This window comes from Drosophila novamexicana, unplaced genomic scaffold (genome assembly GCF_003285875.2).
Source record: "Drosophila novamexicana strain 15010-1031.04,08,12 unplaced genomic scaffold, DnovRS2.1 tig00001624-arrow-arrow-pilon, whole genome shotgun sequence".
In the NCBI taxonomy this organism is placed as follows: Eukaryota; Metazoa; Arthropoda; class Insecta; order Diptera; family Drosophilidae; genus Drosophila; species Drosophila novamexicana.
This window is the reverse complement of record NW_020824870.1, coordinates 274,842-293,528: the sequence shown is the minus strand read 5'-3', so window position 1 is coordinate 293,528 and position 18,687 is coordinate 274,842. Positions and strand designations below refer to the sequence as shown.

The 18,687-nt window shown below is 43.1% G+C and overlaps 1 protein-coding gene across 5 annotated transcripts in view; it reads left to right on the top strand.

Moving 5' to 3' along the window:
- Window positions 1-18,687, top strand: part of LOC115768082 (transcription factor LG2-like) — an 83,531-nt gene that overhangs the window by 58,516 nt on the left and 6,328 nt on the right. For 2 of the 5 annotated variants that reach the window (XM_030712549.1, XM_030712550.1), the window contains exons 2-6: window positions 4,159-5,815; window positions 8,482-8,837; window positions 11,991-12,436; window positions 12,492-12,597; window positions 12,863-14,405. In XM_030712549.1, coding sequence (XP_030568409.1) covers window positions 4,159-5,815; window positions 8,482-8,837; window positions 11,991-12,436; window positions 12,492-12,597; window positions 12,863-14,405 — 4,108 coding nt within the window. Of the gene's footprint in view, window positions 1-4,158; window positions 5,816-8,481; window positions 8,838-11,990; window positions 12,437-12,491; window positions 12,598-12,862; window positions 14,406-16,490; window positions 16,562-17,601; window positions 17,720-17,864; window positions 17,937-18,687 lie in introns of those variants that run through there. The other 3 variants (XM_030712553.1, XM_030712554.1, XM_030712555.1) reach the window with 3 other exon arrangements.

Below are 18,687 nucleotides of genomic sequence, written 5' to 3'. Positions count from 1 at the left end.
GTAGCACTTCATACATATTCACACAGATACAGATACATTCGTATCGCTCAGATACGAGTTGTACATTTGCAATTTGTACACACATATGCTTCGCTTTGTTTACGCAGATGCCCTGTATTTGAGTGTTGGGTGGGGATGGGGACAATATCCAATGACCATATATTTTATGTAAACATCAGGTGTGCCATATCGCGAATTCTGAGGAAATAGTTCAATATCCAAGTAGATTAGGTTTTGTTTTTTGCCATGCAGTTGGTTTTATTCCTATTTAAAGATTAGTTCATTTAACAAGTGTTTATATAGCAAACTTTTTGTATTGATTGCAATCCATTTAAGTCGAGGGTATTCCTCAGTTGTATACTGCCTCCTGCTGCCGTATAAATTAATATTTTTAGATTCTGGCGTGTGTTTTAATCCATGCAGTTGGTATTATTCCTTTTTAAAGATTAGTTAATTTAACTAGATCACAATCCCATTAATTCGAGGGTATTCCCCAGTCGTATATCACCTCTATCTGCTGTATGTGGTATATCACTTGATATTTTTAGATTCTGGCGTCGTCGCCTCGTCCACCGTCGTCCAGCTATCTCAGCAATTTCCTATAGAAATTCTTTTGTTTAATAACTGTTAATGATTTGTATTGCCTTTGTATTTACCTACAAATTGTTGTTATATAGACTTTCGCCCCAGTCGCAGCCTTTCTACCCACGTGTTTGTCTGGCACATCGTTTGTTTTGTAGCCCTTGATAAAAAGGTTCAAAAGTCACTTTGGTACAGGCCCAAAATCGAACGGAGTTTGCGTCATTTGTTTGTTGTTATTGCTGCTTTTTATTGTTTTTGTTGGTTGTTATTCAATTTTAAAATTTTAAACCTTGATGTATGACAACTTTATATTGTTCTAAATGGCTTAAGGGCCCAAAGAGACCGACCGACCAAACAATGTCAAAGGTCATTTGCAAATTCTCTTAAATTTACCAAAGAGAACAGCAAATAAATAGTTTCGACATACCACAACAATCCAACAGCATATTTTTTTAATTTTGAGCTTAGATTGATTGTTGAATATCGTAAGAATACAAAATTAACGATTAGCGATTAGCTCATTTACCATTTCCAACGCTTACTTAATTCATAGGTTAGTCATTAACTTGGATTAATCCCAGATCATTTCATCTTCCGTAGTAAACAGCATATTTAAATGTTAAAACAAATAAGCATGTGTTTTTGATAAAGCTAATCCCAGCTTAGGTTTTCCTGGATCTTCATACAAATCTAACTGAATTGGCAAAAATAGCGTCTTTGACTTGGGCTCAATTTGTTTGTCAAAATCATGCCAGAAATGGAGGACTCTGTTCCTGGTAACTGCCCCTTATAAACGTCAAACCAAATGTTCTTCTATGATTTTAATGATTGCAAATAAATAGCTTTTCATTCGTATGAAGTTATATACTAAATATGTTATATACCATGAGGAGTCGACAGTCGAGAGTTTTTACACATATTGGTACCACGTGAGTGCCATATATTTAAAAAAGATAACCCACATCCGAAGAGGTTGCCATTTAATAGACAATGCAGGGCCCGATATCGATATGGATGTAGATATGATGGGCCACTCTCTGCGAGTTGTTGATAATTAAATATGTTCATTGCATTGGCAGGCGGCATAAAAAACTTGAATGTTATTTTTAGAGTGGAGAAGCTAAGGTGAGGTGAGATGGGGAAGGGGACCAAAGAAAAAGAGGCTGTTGGAGGCACATTCTGTCTGTCTGCCACTTGACGGCGACGTGGGCAGTTTGCCCTTGCGTTTAAAAATAAGACTGCAACTGTAAACAGGGGCAAGTCGAGACGGCAAAAATAAATGCAGTTTGTACGTTTATTGATTCAACTTTTTGCTGCCACAAAATGTTTGCGACAAGTTTTCACCCAGCCTGACAGTTTGATGTGAGCGCGAGGCAAGTTTAAGCTGCTGTTTTTTGAGACTAAGTTTCAGCCTCTGTGTGTCTGTGTTTCTCTCCTCACTTTCCATATTAATTATGCAACCCGTGGCAAAGCAAAACAATCGATCAATCAGCTTGCCACATGCGGCAGCAACAAGCGGCAGAAGCGTTTGGTAATAAGTCGAAGCCACAAAAATGTTGCACACCCGATTGTGGCTGTAGTTGTTGTTATTGTTTTTTGCAGTTTAGTTACGCGAAATCAACTCTCGGTTTTTATACCCATTAAAAATGGGTAAATAGGGTATATTGTTTTTGTGCAAATGTATGTAACAGGCAGAAGGAAGCATATCCGACCACATAAATTATATATAATCTTGATCAGCATCAATAGCCGAGTCGATCTAGCCATGTCCATCTGTCTGTCTGTCTGTCTGTCCGTATGTATGAACGCAAGGATCTCAGAACCTATAAGAGCTAGAGACTTAAAATGTTACCTGTAGGTCCTCCTAGTGCCTGCGCAGATCGAGTTTGTTTCCAATAATCGATAACTTACTCCGTTTCCAAGCAATCGATAAAAATCGATATCGATATCCTGTTTTTTGGGCAATTTTGGTAAATAATAAGAGCTAGAGTCCCCAAACTTGACATAACTACTAAAATAAAATATATATATGAATTTGATGTTGAAAGAAGAGGGTTCAGGGTATCCCCTAGTCGGGAGCTCCCGACTAAAACCTCTTGTTTTAATTTATCCGTATTGCTTTAAACGAGCGCGTTGCGCGAAGTGCATTTGGTGTTGGAATAAGAGGGTTCAGGGTATTCCCTAGTCGGGAGCTCCCGACTAGAACCCCTTACTTGATTTTTATTTTTTCTGCCAACAATTATTTAGCTGACTTTTCCGCACACAGCCAAATCGAATCGTTAACATGCAACAAAAAAAACGAAAACAAAATAGTTTCTTTAATAAACCCAAACGGCAAACTGCCAAGAAATGTGGCAAATGCATTTCTTGTGGATTCGTTTATTTATTACGATATATGTATAAGTATATATCTATTTTTTCTTGCCTTAGATTTCTTCAAGCAAATTGCAGTGGAGAATTCCGCGCTGGCCGTTTTATACAAATTATTACAAATATAGCGATTGCGTTAATGCACACACGATCAGCTTAAACTGCGCATGATATACTCTGTAAAAATGTAAAAATAATTTTAGGCAGCCCACTCAAAAGTTTATCCTGTCTACAGAAGATATAACTAAGATTTAAAATTCAATTAAGTCTCTTATATATATAAAGGGCATATGGGGGCAATCGTGGGCGAGCATTTGTCATAGCTTACAATTGAATATAAAATGGGCACAAATGTGTAGCTTTCAATTTTATAAACAATTGCCAGAAATGTCTATTGCCAACGCCTCCATTGCTTTTTACCCAATAACAATCAAGGGCTTGTCTGTCCGCAACTTCAATGAAATGTCCAATACGTCCCACACATGAAGAGCCCTGCAAGCCCATTGCAGACCAAATGCGAACTCAACTTTTAACAAACAAAATGTACAAAATAAATAATTTGAACAATTAAAACATTACACAGTTGTTGCCTTGAATCACTCCGCACCTGCCTTCAATTAATATGGTCTGTTTCTTATGCCCAATTGCATTAATAAATAATTGAATTATTATTCTCTATACTTTAATTGCGTTGTGGTTTCTCTTTTTATCGGAAAACTCATTCTTAGGTAATACATATAAATATATATGCCTTTTCAATTAGCGCATTTTAACCCAATTATAGGGAACTATATGTTATTACTAATCAGTTTTGCCGAAGCACCTGAAAAGGTTTGCGCCAATTCAAAGAAAATCTCGCAATGTTTTTATTCAACAGAATGTTATATTTTTAGTTTGTGTGGGCGTGACTGTGGGTAGGCGTTGGTGGGCGGTTTTCGCTATAAAAAGCGTGCAACCCTCACCTCACCTTGACACGGTTTTCGGGGACAACGCCATATTAACAAGAGTGCCCAGGTGCAATTTAATTGCTGCCAAGATTTACTTAGCAAAAGGGGAGAAGGGAATCCAAAGTGTACCGTAGGGAATCTGTGTGTGCTGTGGTGGTCTTCATGGACCAGGTATTTACAAAATACCTTTACTCAAATTAAGGTTTGATTACAATTACTTTGAGTTCCTCTGACAGTTTTCTGTTTTTTTTTTTCACAGAAACTTTTGCGGCCTCAAGTGACTTATCCACAGCATCCGCCACTGCCAAAACCAGCTGCCAGCAACAAGTAGAGGAACAACAACAGCAACAACAACCATCGGACGAATCAGTTGGCTCCTCAGCTCGAGTCTCGTATCGGGGACAGCATCCGCACTTTCATCATCATACGACGCCCGCCTATTACACGGATCTGCAGCTGCGCATCCATACGCCGAATGCGTCGGATGTTGGTGCGTTGAATGAGAATTATCAGAGTGTGTACAGCACGCCCAGCACTCAGCTGGTGGAGCAGCGCAGCTTTCCCAAGACAAGTGCGGCCCCAGCAAATCAACGAGCAACATTTTTTCGACTTGGCGACTCTGTGTCCACAGGGAAAAACAACGGAAGCAGCAGCAGCAGCAAGGAACGCTGCGCCAAATCCTTGCCGCCCTCTGTGAACCCTACAAAAGGTGAAGAAGTTAGCCGAACCGAATCCTCCCCCCAAAATCCTATTATTGCCAGCAATAGTAGTTGTAGATCACCCGTAGCCCCCCTGGCTAGCCCCGTAGTAGTTGCTGGTGTGTCCGGCCGCAACAGTCGCCACACACATCGCTTCCAGCAGCGCTCCAAGCGGGCCGTGCGAGTGCGCAGCGAGTCGCGTCCAATTAGCGCGCTCTACGACATAATATGCAAGGAGAAGGGCCTCGACGTAGGCGATTCGACCACGACCAGCAGCAGCAGCAACAGCAGCAACGAGGAGCAGCAACCGGAGGAGCAGCCAAAGCAGCAGCAGCAGCAAAAGGAGTTGGACAAAAGCGACAAGCTGGCGACCTTTTGGCCCTTGCATCACCAATTCCACAGACCTTCAATGAGCAGCGTTAACAGAAGCCCGAAATCGGAGCAGTCGGATAAGCGCCAGCAGCTGACCAAGCAGAAGCGCGTTCGCGCCTCAGCTGATGCCGCCGGTTCCACGGATGACAACGACGATGAATCACCCTATGCGCTGCACTCTAGTCAGAAGACAACCAATCTGGGTCTGAGCAAGGCCAACTCGCTGCCGCCCTCAGAGTCAATGTCGAGCTACCTCAAGCAGCATGCGCAGCCCCAGCTCCAGCTCCAGTTGGCGCAGCCCCAGCTCCAGTCGGCTTCGGCCATGCCAGCAGTTCATCTGTTGGAGGATCCACCATTGACGCATGAGCGCGCGGCCAAAAGCCTCGAGCCAGCTGCAAGGATAACGTCTTCGGCCTCGCAGCTGGTGATGAGCTACATGGACGGCCAGCCGTTTAGTACGGAGCGCATGTTTGTGGAGCCACCGAAGCTGTCGCTGCCGGAGCTCAACCGTCGGGTCAGCAGCAAGAAGCAGCTGGACGCGGACGAGCAGCAGGAATTGAATTCGAGCCCTTACAAGGAGGGCGAGGTCTTAGAGACGCTCGCTCGCTGGCAACAGGAGCTGAGCTCCACCAATGACAAGTCCGCGCAGTTTTTAAACGGTGCTAATGGTCACAATCATCATCATCCTTATCAGCGCGAACATCATTATCATGAACTGTCCGCATCTCCCGCACCATCTGACCATCTGTATCCCGTGGCACTAGAAGATCCTCAACAGACCCAGACCCAGTCTCAGCCTCAGTCGCAATCCAATCATCACCATCACCAGGCGACCAACGCACGCAGGTAAGTGCCACCTCCTATATTTATCTACATTTACATCTCTACTGACTGACTGTCTGACTGACTGATTGATGATCAATGCACAGCCCAAACCGTAAGAGTTAGGAAGTTGCAATTTTCAACGTACTTACCTTAAATTGTGGAATTGCACGTTAGGACGGGGATTCGGGAAATTCCACCCGCATGTGTGGAAAAATCGCGAAAAACGTTTGTATGTAACTTCCATTCGATCGGCCTGAAACTTATTTTCAAAGATCTTTTGTTCAAATTCTTTTGTGGCGTGTTTCATATTTTTCAAAAAAATTTGGTTTATTTTTTATGTTTATTATTTCGAATAAAAGTGAAATTATCTGTCGTCGCGCTAACTTGTAGATGAACTATTGTCGCTTCAACAAATTGTATTCAATTGTGCTTAGAGCTCGGTCACAAATCTTCACCAGACATTGTTACACAATTTGATGGCGGGCCCCCAAAACAACTCATCAGAGACAACAACAACAACTCAGCTCTTGTTAGCAAGCCAAAGCTGTGCATTGTTCAATTTGTTGCTAATAATGCGCTTTTATGTGGTCCATTGTTTTGTTTTGAGATTTCCAAGTTGGATCTTTTGGACATCTTGGCCGTGGCGAGTGCGATTCGACGTCTCCATCAATTATAATGGGATAAATCAAAAACAATGGCGCATTGACGCTGTCAGCCACTGACCCCGACACCGACACCCAAGAGCCCAACCCCGGAACCCGGCTTTAGAAAGCACCTGTTGAACATCCAAGACCGAAGCTGACAAACCGACAAACCGAAAACCGGGCGACAAGTTTTCCATAGGCCGTCCGCCGGCTTTCGCTACAAAAATTCCTCATAAAAGCGACTACAAACAACCAAAAAAAAAAAAATATCTATATATATAAAATAAAAAACAAGCAAAAGAAAGAGTGGAAAATTGTCAAAAAAAAATGCATTCAGCGTAGAATTTGAGCTAAGAAAATTTGAATGCGTTCAATTAAGCTTGGAATTTATTGACCCCGTCCCGGCCCAGTCTCTGAAAGCCACCTGCGGTGCTTAGGCATCAGCCTTAACCATCTACTCGACTATTTATTTTATGACCAAGTCGAGACCAAGTCGGGCCTGGCCCAGGTATTGCGTCTCGCCGTCTGGCGGCTTCTTCTAGTCCTGATTTCGCTTTCTGGCAGCTGCAGCTGCGCAGCCGAAAATGTGGCCAACCGGTTCCTGCTGCTGCTGTCGGTGCATCACTTTTCCTTTTTTCCAAAAGCTTCTCTCTCAGTCAACTAGTTGGAAAGTTCTTTTTCCAAATGCATTCAACAGCTAGCTGTCAAATCTTTTTACCTACAAGTATTTAAGTCTTGGACATTTCCGTTTGGCAGTTGACTAAAAACGTCTGAAAATAAAATGACGTTAATGAAGATAAAGTTGTGGCTGGCTCTCTAGATTCGAATACTCTTGAAAATGATACCTTCACATCTAGAAGTTGTTTGGGTTTGAACAGGGATTATGCAAAATATCTAAAGAATTATTCCGAAATGTATCCTGGCTGCTGCTTCAGTTAATGAACCTATATTCTAACATCTAAATGTTTTTTTGGGATTAGGCAGGGATTAGGTCAAGAGCTTGTTAACAGACAGTAAACTAAATAAAATTCCTGTTCTGAAATGTATCCTAGCTTCTCCAGTTAATGAACCTATATCCTAGCATTTAGATGTTGTTTGCGTTTGGGCAGGGATTATGAAAAGTATCTTTGGACAGCAAACCAAGTCAAATTCCGTGTGCTCAATCATTTCTGAAATGTATCCTATCTCCTCCAGTTGATGAACCTGAATGTCGCGACATTTTAATGAGCTGCTTGTTGATTTAAAAAATTAGTTTATTGACCGACCGACCGTCCGACTGACTGACTGCGTGAACAGTGAACTGCAACACATTGAGGAAATCAAATGCTGACCATTTGCAGCGTAGTTTCAGCCGAATGGATATCATTTACATGACAGACAGCAAACAGTCGACATTGAGATACTTTTTGTATCTACTACCTGCCCAAAAGTAAATAGCTTGTTGCGCTTTGTTCTTGATGTGTTGCTGCGACGCAGACTTAAAGATAAAAGATACACAACGGGAACAACACGACACGAATTGTGTTTATTTCGAATACTCAGCTACCTGGGCCCCAGTACGAGCATCTTTTGTATGTGCGAATTTTCGCTCTTTTCGCTGTTTGCGGCTTGAGTGTGTTTTTGAGTTAATTTGTAGCTATACTGTCTGAGTGTATCTGCAAGATACAAACACACACACAACATGCGGCGGCAAAAACCCAAAAAACCTCTTGTTATTAGCTTCGCTTGCCGCTTGTTGTTGTAGTCAATGTTGTTGTTGTCATTGTTGTTGTTGTCGTTCCGTTCGCTCGAGCTTGGGTTAGCAGAGATACTTTCGGTTTGGCCGTCGGCAGTTGTTGAGCGTGTTTGAAGGTGTCTAGCTGTGTGCTGCATCTAGCGGAACGCAAAACCCAAAAACTGTTTTTCATATCCATTGCAATTTTTAGCGAACCGATAACTCAGCTTGATATCTGACAGACACATTTACCAGCTGGCACCATGTAAATGCCTAAACCCCATACTCTTACACAATTTTTCTTACATTATTTTTTGTTTCGCCTGCAGATTCATAACTCGGACGCCGCGCTCCGGCAGCCGTCAAAGTGCAGGCCACTCGTCGCCGCCACCGCCAGCCGGCTATCACAGCGACTCATCCTACAGCTCGCCATCGCCCACACGTAGACACCACCCAGCAACAACTGCAACAGCTGCAACAGAAGTAATTGCAACCGATCCGCAATCCTCAGCGAACGGCAACAGCTCCGCTTATGAGACGGCAGCCACCTCTGTGATGACACATGCCAAGCCGGCGCCAGATCAATTGCAGGCCGGGCACATTGAAGTTCCTAAGACTACGTCACCAGCGTCTCAGACAAACGCAACGTCCGTCGTCAGCACACGGCCCGCATCCATCAACTCAGGTGAGTTTTCAGGTGGAGCATATTCCATATTCTATAGATATATTTGCTTTGTGTCCGTGTTTGCGTACGTCCTTTTGTTGTCTCCCTTGTTTGTAATTTATTTCCTTGTCTGTTGCATTCTTATTTATTAACTTTTGCATATTATCTGTCATAGTATAACTTCTTTCTTTTAAGCAGCTTTAAATGCTTATTTTTCTAGGCTGCAGCCATTTTATGACTTCTCCTCTCCTCCTCATTAATATTTTTATATAAGTCTTATTTTTAGGCATTGAAAAGTATTCTCTACTTTCAGTCTGTAACTTTAGGGTTTTCCAATAGATCTCTACATTGCCAAGCACATCCTTTCTATAAATATCTTTTATCATCTGCTTATTCGAATCTTACCCCCCTGCAGCTCTTGACTCTTTACTCTGATCCATCAGTTTTTGTAGCAAAAGCTTTCCCACTAAACAATAAACACCATAATTAGCCGTAAAGGTGCGCTGTCAACGTTTTAAACTGAAAATTAGCTGAACTCTTGTCGAGTCGCAGAAAATACTTGAAAATGTTACCAGGTTTTTTTCGAGCACTTAAAAGTAATTTGAACCAAATTAGATCTTATACAGCTTTTGCCAATCAAGCGAAAATGTTTGCCACACAAATTCGCAAAAAGACCTTCGAACTAAAAGCTAAAAAAAATATAAAAATAGAAATAAATAATCTATACACCTGCACAACTTTCAATCGATTCGTATCGGGTTAATGTCCGAAAATTATATAAAATAATTTGCACAATTTCAAAACAAATTTTTGATATTGCAGTTTAAGCAATTTGGTTATTATCGCATTTGATCTATAGATCTAAAAATTAGTTTTGCAATATTGAATATTTTTGCTATTATAAAATCCTTCAATAATAACCAGATCTCACGCAACTTAGGCAAATGAAAGACCTCATAAAACTATAAAAAATAATTTAATAAAGATACGACAAGCTGTGCCCAATTTAATTTAAATTTCATTTTAAACAAACGAACGTTTCATTCATTCAAAGTTTTGCCATCTTCTTTTTATTATCAGTTTGTAAAAGAGTTTCATAAAAAATTTTGACAGCTCTCATAACGGGGCGCAGCTTGAGAAAGTGTCTCAAGACTTGATAAATTTACATATTTGATGTGCTGGAAACTTTAAATGATCTGATACATTAAATTAGTATTTTTTACCAAACCAAAAAGTTCTAGGTAATAAATAAATAAATTGTTAGTTTAAAAAGGGTTTAAGTTCAATTTTCCAAGCCGGTATCTTTTCTTTTATTATTTACCCATTTTGCAACATTATTTTATGTATATTTTTTTTTTATTTGGGCCTTGGGGCTTGTTGCCCATTTCAACATTATTGTTTGGACTCATCCGATATTAATTTCATTTCTTTGTTTATTTTGGCTGTGGTCGCTGTTGCCACATCAAATCGGTGGCAGGTTTTTTTCGGGAATTGTGTTTAGGGCAATGTTCGAGCCAAAAAGTTTACTGATCTTTGACTGACAAACAGCCAGAAGTGGCAATGAACCGAAGCTGTTCGTCAGCTTGTTTCTCTTCAGTTAGAAGTTTACCTAAGTCAAATGGGCAGACGATCTGAGAGGTGATAGAGAAGGAAAAACAATGATATATTGTTAATATTTTCAGTTTTGGCCATGGCCAAATGCTGAGTTCATCAGCACTTAAAATATTCATAGCTTTCGCCAGTTATGACATCTTTTTGTTTGAACGAAAATAAAAGCCAGTTGCCAACAAACCGCATCGATCAATCCATCAATCAATCGCCGTGTGCCACGCCCTGTTGTTACTTAAATTGCATATGTTGCAATTGACGCTTGTATTGTCTACATTAAAGTGGAGATTTATAGTTCAATTTGATGAATAAGTTACTCCGTTCATTTTCTGATCGTGAACTAAGTCGGTCAGTTAGTTCACTCATTCAGCTATTGAGTCAGTAATGAACTATTCGTTAAGTTTAGCTATCGATTTATTATTTTTCATGTTTTCAGTTTCAAAACATATCATATATTTATGCTTATTATACTTTTACATTGATAATAGATACGTATAACTCAACAAATCGAAAGTGAACTTAAAATTCCGATATTTTTGTTGTTCATTATATACTGAACATCTCAATATAATGTATGCTGAATAAGGGAACGAACTGAACTAACTGACTAATCACTGAATAAGTTCAGTAATGACCCGTTAATTGTGAACTAAATTACTGATTTAGTTCACTACTGCCTTGATTTGTTTAGTATTTAGTTCACTAGTTCATTTTAAGATCCCGTTCAATCGATCTTGGTCTCAGCTAAACGACACAACTATAGTCTACATCTTGCAAGCACTCACAAATACACTCACACACACACACACGCGACACAACAGCATATAACCAGATATCAATTGCTTTAATGTCTTCCAAACATACATTCATGCATATCCTTAAAAACATGTCAACTGCTGCGACACAGCGAGCCACAACACAGTTTCCTCTGGAAGCGCCAACAACAAACGCAGCATTCATTTCACCTGCAACAACAACAACAACAACATCAGCAGAAGCAACAGCCGCAGTCGCTTCAGTCGCAGCAACAATAACAGTCAACTGCAACATTGCCGCATTGTTAGTCAGGCCACGCCCATGCCGCCTCTCGCCACGCCATTAATTGTGCTCAAAGCAACAGCATTAACAGCAGTTACAGCATCGACGCCGGCAGCGACGACGCCGACAGCAGCGTCGCCTTCCAAGCGGCGCAAAAATTTGCTGTCGCCGCTGCGCATTGTCGGCGCGGGCAGCAGCACGCACACGTCCACGTCCGCAGCCACGCCCCCGCAGGGCAGTCCACTCTTGAGCAGCTCCTCATCCTCGCCCCAATCCTCGCCAGCGGTGCGCACCACCAAAGCCAGTCGACTGCGTGCCGCAGCGCTCGGTGAGTCACCCACAAGTCACATTTGCCTCAGCTCCTTCCTCCCTCTACTGCACAAACGCACATGATTCTCCCCATTTGGTGTTGGTTTCCTCTTCCCCTTTGTTATAGTAGTTGTTAACCTAGTTAAGCTGAAGATTCCAACTAACTGCCATATCATGCTGTCTTCCTAACCATTGCAACACACACACAACACGCCGCAGACCGCAAAAAAGAGGAGGATCAGCAGCAGCAGCGTCCACGTTTCAGTTCTCCCAGTGCGCTGCGAACGAACTCCACGCCGCCGGCTCGACGACTGAGCAGCTCGGAGCTGTCGCCCAAGTGCAGCGGATTCAGGTCCGATCCCAGCGGCAGTGCCGCCCGTCTGCAGCCGCCGGCGCGGTCCGCTTCACAGCCAACGGAGCCCTTCGAGCGCCGCCCACTGGTGGCCACGGCCAATAACGTGATCATGAAGCAGAATCTGTGCGAGCTACATTTCACGGGCGGCATACTCAGTCCGCCCAAGATGGAGTGCACGTTGCGCATGCGTCCCCGGAGCTCCACACTGTGCGACGAAGCGGAGCCCGAGAGCGGAAGTGCTGCGGCGAGCAGGCCACGTGATAATCTGACCAACTCCAAGCTGAGTCCCGTGCAAAAGCACAAGCAAACCGTGAGTAGTCCGTCTAAAATATACAGAGCTGAAAATAAATCCCAATTAATTTTAGCCGGAGGCCTCACCTCTGCCACGTCGCGGCGGCGATCGCGACAAATCGGCCAAGCGTAAATCAAACCTGAACCGATCCCACAATGAGGAAGCCACCAAGGATAGCGGTAAGTAGGCCACCGAGCTCGGGCAGAGTGGCAACCGGGCAGAGTGGCAACCAGTAAGGGGCAACCATCCAATAGACTGGAGCTTGGAGCTAATCGAACGGAATCATACGATTACACATTCAGTTCTTGCATCTGCGTCAATTTGTGTTGCACGAAAGCTCCCTGTCCATTACGTGCTCCCACTGTCATGCATGTCCCAGCCAATTGATGCTTGTTTCCAGCATTTTAGGTGATTCATCTAATCCTTGTCCACTTTTGCTTGCAGATGAGGCTGCGTCTGTGCGTAGACGACGGCGTCGCGAACTGGGCATGGCTCGCCCGCTGCTGCCAGGGGATGACGAGTCGCTGCGAGAGTTGTTGCAGTCGCCGCAGAAGAGCTCCTGCAGTGAGTCCACCTCCAAGTCGGAGTCGTTGCGCCAGGCACGCGGCATTAGCCAGAAGCTCAACGAGCGCACCAAAACGGAGCTGGCCGAGATCAAGAAGATTGCCGAACAGGCGCAGCAGCCTGATGAGACATGCAACGAGCAGCAGCCACAGGATCTGAAAATGTCGCCCATACTGCGACGAAAGAGCACGGATGAGCTGGCTGCCTCGGTAGCAACAACACAGAATTCACCGCCCGCACCCAACCAGATTGTCTCCATATTGAAGAAGAAGGAGCACGCGTTCGGCGAGTGCAACTCGAGCGCTTCCAGCAATGCCTCGCCGGTGACCTTCTCCGCCACGGTGCTGGACACGCCGCTGGCGAGCAGCCGCAGTAAGCGCCAGGGCATACTGAAAAAGCGATCCAGCCTGGACGAATCGCGCTACTATTCGCGCTCCCATTCGCCGGACGAACGTAGCATTCTCATCAAGTCAGCGCGTCGCAATTCACTGGAGGAGGCGGGCAGCGCTCTGAGTCCCGGCCAGGCACATGGCATCCTCAAGCAGAGCAGCTACGAAAGCACCAAGAGCGAGGGCTGCCCCTCGGCAAATGAATGCCAGCCTCATAGCATATTGAAGAAGAAGGACTCGCTGTCGACGCCCTCGGATGGCGGTGCGCACATATCCAAGCATGTGTCCATCTCGCAGGCAGTTACGTTGGCTGCCGCCGAGCTAGCCGCACATGACAGCGTAATCATGGGCCCCGAGGATGGGGAGGAGCATGAAATACGACCCATACTTAAGCAGGAGAGCACCTCCAGCGAGGAGGCGACGCGCCCGCCGAAGCCCATTCTCAAGAAGAAATCATTCGGCGAGGCGGACGAGCACGAGATTCGGCCCATACTCAAGAGCAGTCGCAAGAGCAGCCGCGAGGAGTTCGACCTCAGTGAGGTCACCCAGGAAGCCTATGACCCGACTGCCAATGAGGCAGCCGCCATGCGTCCCATATTGAAAACTGATTCGCCTTCCAAGCGTCGCTCGCTCTGTTCCACGCAAGCCAAAGAAGAGGACAGCTCGGCAAGTCTACTCAAGCGACGCACACGCTCGCTGGAGCGTCAGGATGCTCCGCCCCACATGGACCTGGCTGCCGCCTTGGATGCCATAACCAACTCGCAGGCGACAGCCACACCCCTCACGCCCGTTGACCTGGTGGCGACGCCATCGAACATCTCGGTAGCCGAGCGCATCAAGCACATGGAAATGCTCTCGACACCCACTTCCCAATCAGCCGGCGGCGCAGCTGTTGGCATAAACAGCAGCTGGGAATCCCCGCTGCAGCACGACTCGAGCCTCACGCCAAAGCTGCTCAAGCCCAGCGTTCTGCGCCGGGACCTCTACAAGGATCGCTTCAAGACGCAGCCCGTAACCAGCGAGGAGAAGAGCTTGTAAGTTGCGAACAATTTGAAAATGTCTCCAAATCTCTCTCCCCCCCTCTCTCTCTCTCTCTCTCCGCATTTTAATCCGCTTCGCTGGCAAAAGAATTTCCAGTCTAGATTTATTCATGATTTATTTTTAAATGTTCGAGAGCGCCAGACGCCGTGCCCTGCTGGTCATTCGACATTCCTATGTTTCAGTCTTGTGGTATATTATTAACCCATCAGCAAGAAGAAGCAAATAGGCCCTAGAGTGTACGCTGAAGACCTACCTTGAACCTAGATTGCGAGACTGTTGACAAACCGAAAATGTCAACTACGATTGCCGTCAAGGCTTAATCGAGGTTCAATTGCCCTATCACAAATTTTATTTCAATTTTCTTTAACATTATTGTTGTTGTTGTCTCGAAATGTGTAACGCATAGAAGGACACATCTTTGGCCCCATAAAGTTTAAAGCTATCGTCATAAAACTTTGCAGAAGTTTCTCTTTGTGCTCGGATCGGACCGTTTAATATAGGTGCCATAGGAACGATCGGTCTAGAATTAAGTTGTATGAAAATTTTTTTATTTTTCAAGATATCACGACCATACTCGTCTTTAACTAGTTTCGCTGTGCTTCTTAGATACGGGCAAAGCATTATGAGCATTATGAAAAGGTTGGGTCTGCAAGGGTATTAAATCTTCGGCGTGCCGAAGATTGCCCCTCTTTCTCGGTTTTTATTAGCCTCATTTTGCTGTTGCCTTTATTTGTTTTTGTTGTCACTTTAAGCAGCTTATAGCTTGCTTAATTACCTGACTGACCACGGATGCCAACTGCCAACTGTGCTGCAGTGCTTCAGTAAAGCCTGAAAAAAGAAGGTCGTTTGCTGAGAGTCACTTGAAGGGGTTCGAGTGGGTTGCAGTTGAGGGCTATTCTCAGATAACTTTGATAATATTTCGAATCGACTACCCGCAATATCTTTGGAACAATAATTGGCTTTTCGTGTGAACACGGGTTCAGTTTGGAGGAGGTGCAATTAGCCTAACCCAAGGTCACGCTATCATTTCGGCAATTAGTATGTACACGCCCATACCTAGAAACGCTTCAGCACGCCTTTTTTTTCAACTTAACTGTTTCGGCGACTTTTGACAAGTTCACGTTGATGGCACGTTCGTAAACCCAGTTTCCAGATAACTATTTTAGACTAGTTACGACTGGAATCGAGCCGGCACCTTCTGGAGAGTGGCCAATTTTTTCAACGGGGTTTTCGTGTCAGTATTTTATGTGTTTTGGCTTTTGTTCCGCTGCCACACCCCTTTTTTTCTGACGAACAAAACAAAAGCTGGTTATGGTTATTTGCAGCAGTATTCATATTGTTCTATGCCCATTAAAAAAACGAGGGTATACGAGAGGTATACAAACGTACAACGAACGCAGGTAAATCATATAAATGTCGAAAATTGTGTAAATAAAATCAAGAGTGGAGTTTATTGGGACGTAGATCTGTAGAAGCTAGAACACATAACATGCTATAAAAATCGGACTCCTATTTTTAAAATTTTCATATCATTTTTCGAGGTTCCTTGTTTGGTCTTATGAGGCTTTCAACATTTTAGAAATTGATCAAGATCCACGGTCTGCTAGGGTATTTAAGCTGCGGCTATCATAAAATACAACTTTCTTTTCATGTTTTTATTTTTCGGAGTTTATTGGGACGTAGATCTGCAGAAGCTGAAACACATAACTTTGCTTAAGATCCCGTTTCTAATTCTTTAAGTTTTCCATGTTTAAATGGAATTTTTCGGTATTCCCTTTTTTGAGGCTTTCAACATTTTTGGGTAGGGTATATAAGCTTCGGCCATCAAAATATGACTCTTTTATTGTTTATATTTTTCGCACTCTGCCACATTTGCATGTACCGATCCGATCCGATGCATTGTCAATAGCTTGGCGAACCATTGTGACGCGTAATTTATGCTATCCGTATTTGCCATCCCTCTCAAGGTTCTTGGGTTTTGAATTGTGGACGCGTCGTCGCGGTAGACATTGCATTCAGTTGGCTGCCGCATTCGGACGCGTCCAGAGATACATAACACCTGGTTCGGTCGGGGGCTGAGCTCTCTTGTTTTCATGTTGTTCCAGCGTCGACCCAGCGAGAGAATGTTTGAGGCGTATATCAGAAAACGGTATATGGAAAAGCGAAATGCGAAATGGAAATGCAAGCCATAAAAAGTCATCGACACGTCGATAAGTGCGTCATTGAGTGGGTTTGTCAAAGGTGTGAGATGAGGTGTCGCGTTTTAATGGCCAATACTTTGGCAGAAATTGGCCAGATAACATTAACGCTGTCAAGGGCCGATGTGCTACAAGTGAACATGTGTTGTCTAATGATTAATATTATTATCTACACGATTGGGTAACTAAAGTATGCGACCAGCATGGATTTTGAAACTCCTAGATTAGATAGCTGAATCGGCTCTGTTAATACATGGGTATTTAACGGTGAACATGCGTACTTTTATTTGTTTTAGCACTATTTAGTAAGACTTCGAAAATGTTTTCAAAAAGCCAAGCAACAATTGTCAAAATTCAACACGTGCTAGCTTTGGGCCAAATTATAACTGGGAATTTTAACGCCCGAACTTCAATTAAAGAAATATGAATTTATTTGCTCTGATAATTCCTATATACGATTATTCCCAACGTTGTTTCTTATAGGCTGTTCTCTTTAAGAGAAAATCCGAGGAACCGAATGTAAAGTTTACACCGACATTTTAAATTATGAAAAATAGAGGGAAAAAGGCGAAACAGGAATTTATTTAAAATTAATAAGCGTTAAAAGTATAGAGTATAGTAATATATGATTATTCTTAAAAACGAACTCTTCCATGCAATTTCTCTTTGGCGGTCGGAAGAGAAAAACCAAATGAAAAGCTTACAGCGACATTTGAAAATTGTGGAAAATAAAGGGAAAAATAGCGTACGAAAATAAATAAACGTTTGTATTGTGTACGTACATATATATGAAGACCATGGGCAATAAAAAGAAAACAAAGTTGAAAATAATTTAAATTTTGCTGTGGCCGCACCGACAGAGCAGCCGACGGCGACGGCGACTGCGACTGCGACTGAAGCATCGGCAGCGGCGCCGTTGATCGTCGGCTCCGCTTTGGGCGCTTTGTTTGTACGAATTTTGCGCTCAGTTGCTCGCGATCGCCTTTTCAATTTTCACGTACGCATCCGCTGAAAATTCGTTTTTCATATCGGGGGAAATTCTGTGTGAAATGTGTGTGTGTCAAGTGTTTGCCGTTACCAACGCCACAAAAGAAAATAAATAGTAAATGGTAATAAAAGCAATTTGAAACCGAAACTGATAAAACTATCAATTCTATCGGTTCTGTCGGCTCTTATCAGCCCACCTCAAGAACTAGACATAGGTGAAAAGAATAACGAAGGTGTCGCCAGTTGCTTTGTGCACCGGTTATCGGGCAGTACCCACAGGAAGAGGCAGTCGCCCTTTTTTGCCGGAGGGCCCAAAACGCGTGTTAATCTTGGCCATAGGTAGTTGTTACACACAAAACCAATAAAAAGCTTTGCCACAAGCAGCATTTCGTAATGCTTCTAAAAATAAATCCATGGAAATGTGCACTCAGATGGAAATACACACACACATAATATATTTTCAAGTGCCGTTCAAACAGTCAACAAAATTAGTGAAATTTGCACAAAATACACAAATATATATATATTAAAAAAAAGAATGCTTTACTAAGTTCAAGAAAAGTGCCAAATTCAATATATTTTCAGTGCTTCGTATACTCTTAAAAAACGAATCAAATTTTATGTCACATATATAAAACATATTCATGTGTCCACGATTATCGATTATGAGCGCAACAAGTTTCGGGCCAACGGGTTCGCGGTTAATCACAATTTGTATTATTCCCATTTCCACATTTGCTTTTTCTCTAGTTTTTTACTCTCTCGGGAATTATTGCTCTCACCATGCCCACTTTTGAAATCTAATTAGAACGTTTCTGTTTCTTTTTTTGGTTTTTTATTTTGTTTATTTATAGTTCTTTTTTTTCTGTACACTGCATACAAAATGCGGCTAATGTTTTGATTGGTTGATATAAACTCTCGCATAATGGAGTTCTAATCTGAACAAGTTGCAGATGAATTTCTAAATATAGATCGTTAGCGGTCTCCTCCTGACTTCGAAAATATCTTCTATGCTGCATGACAATACCCTCAGCCAGAGCTTAAAATTAGACACACTTATTGCGCTCAGCAAAAACACATTCGCTGCTAA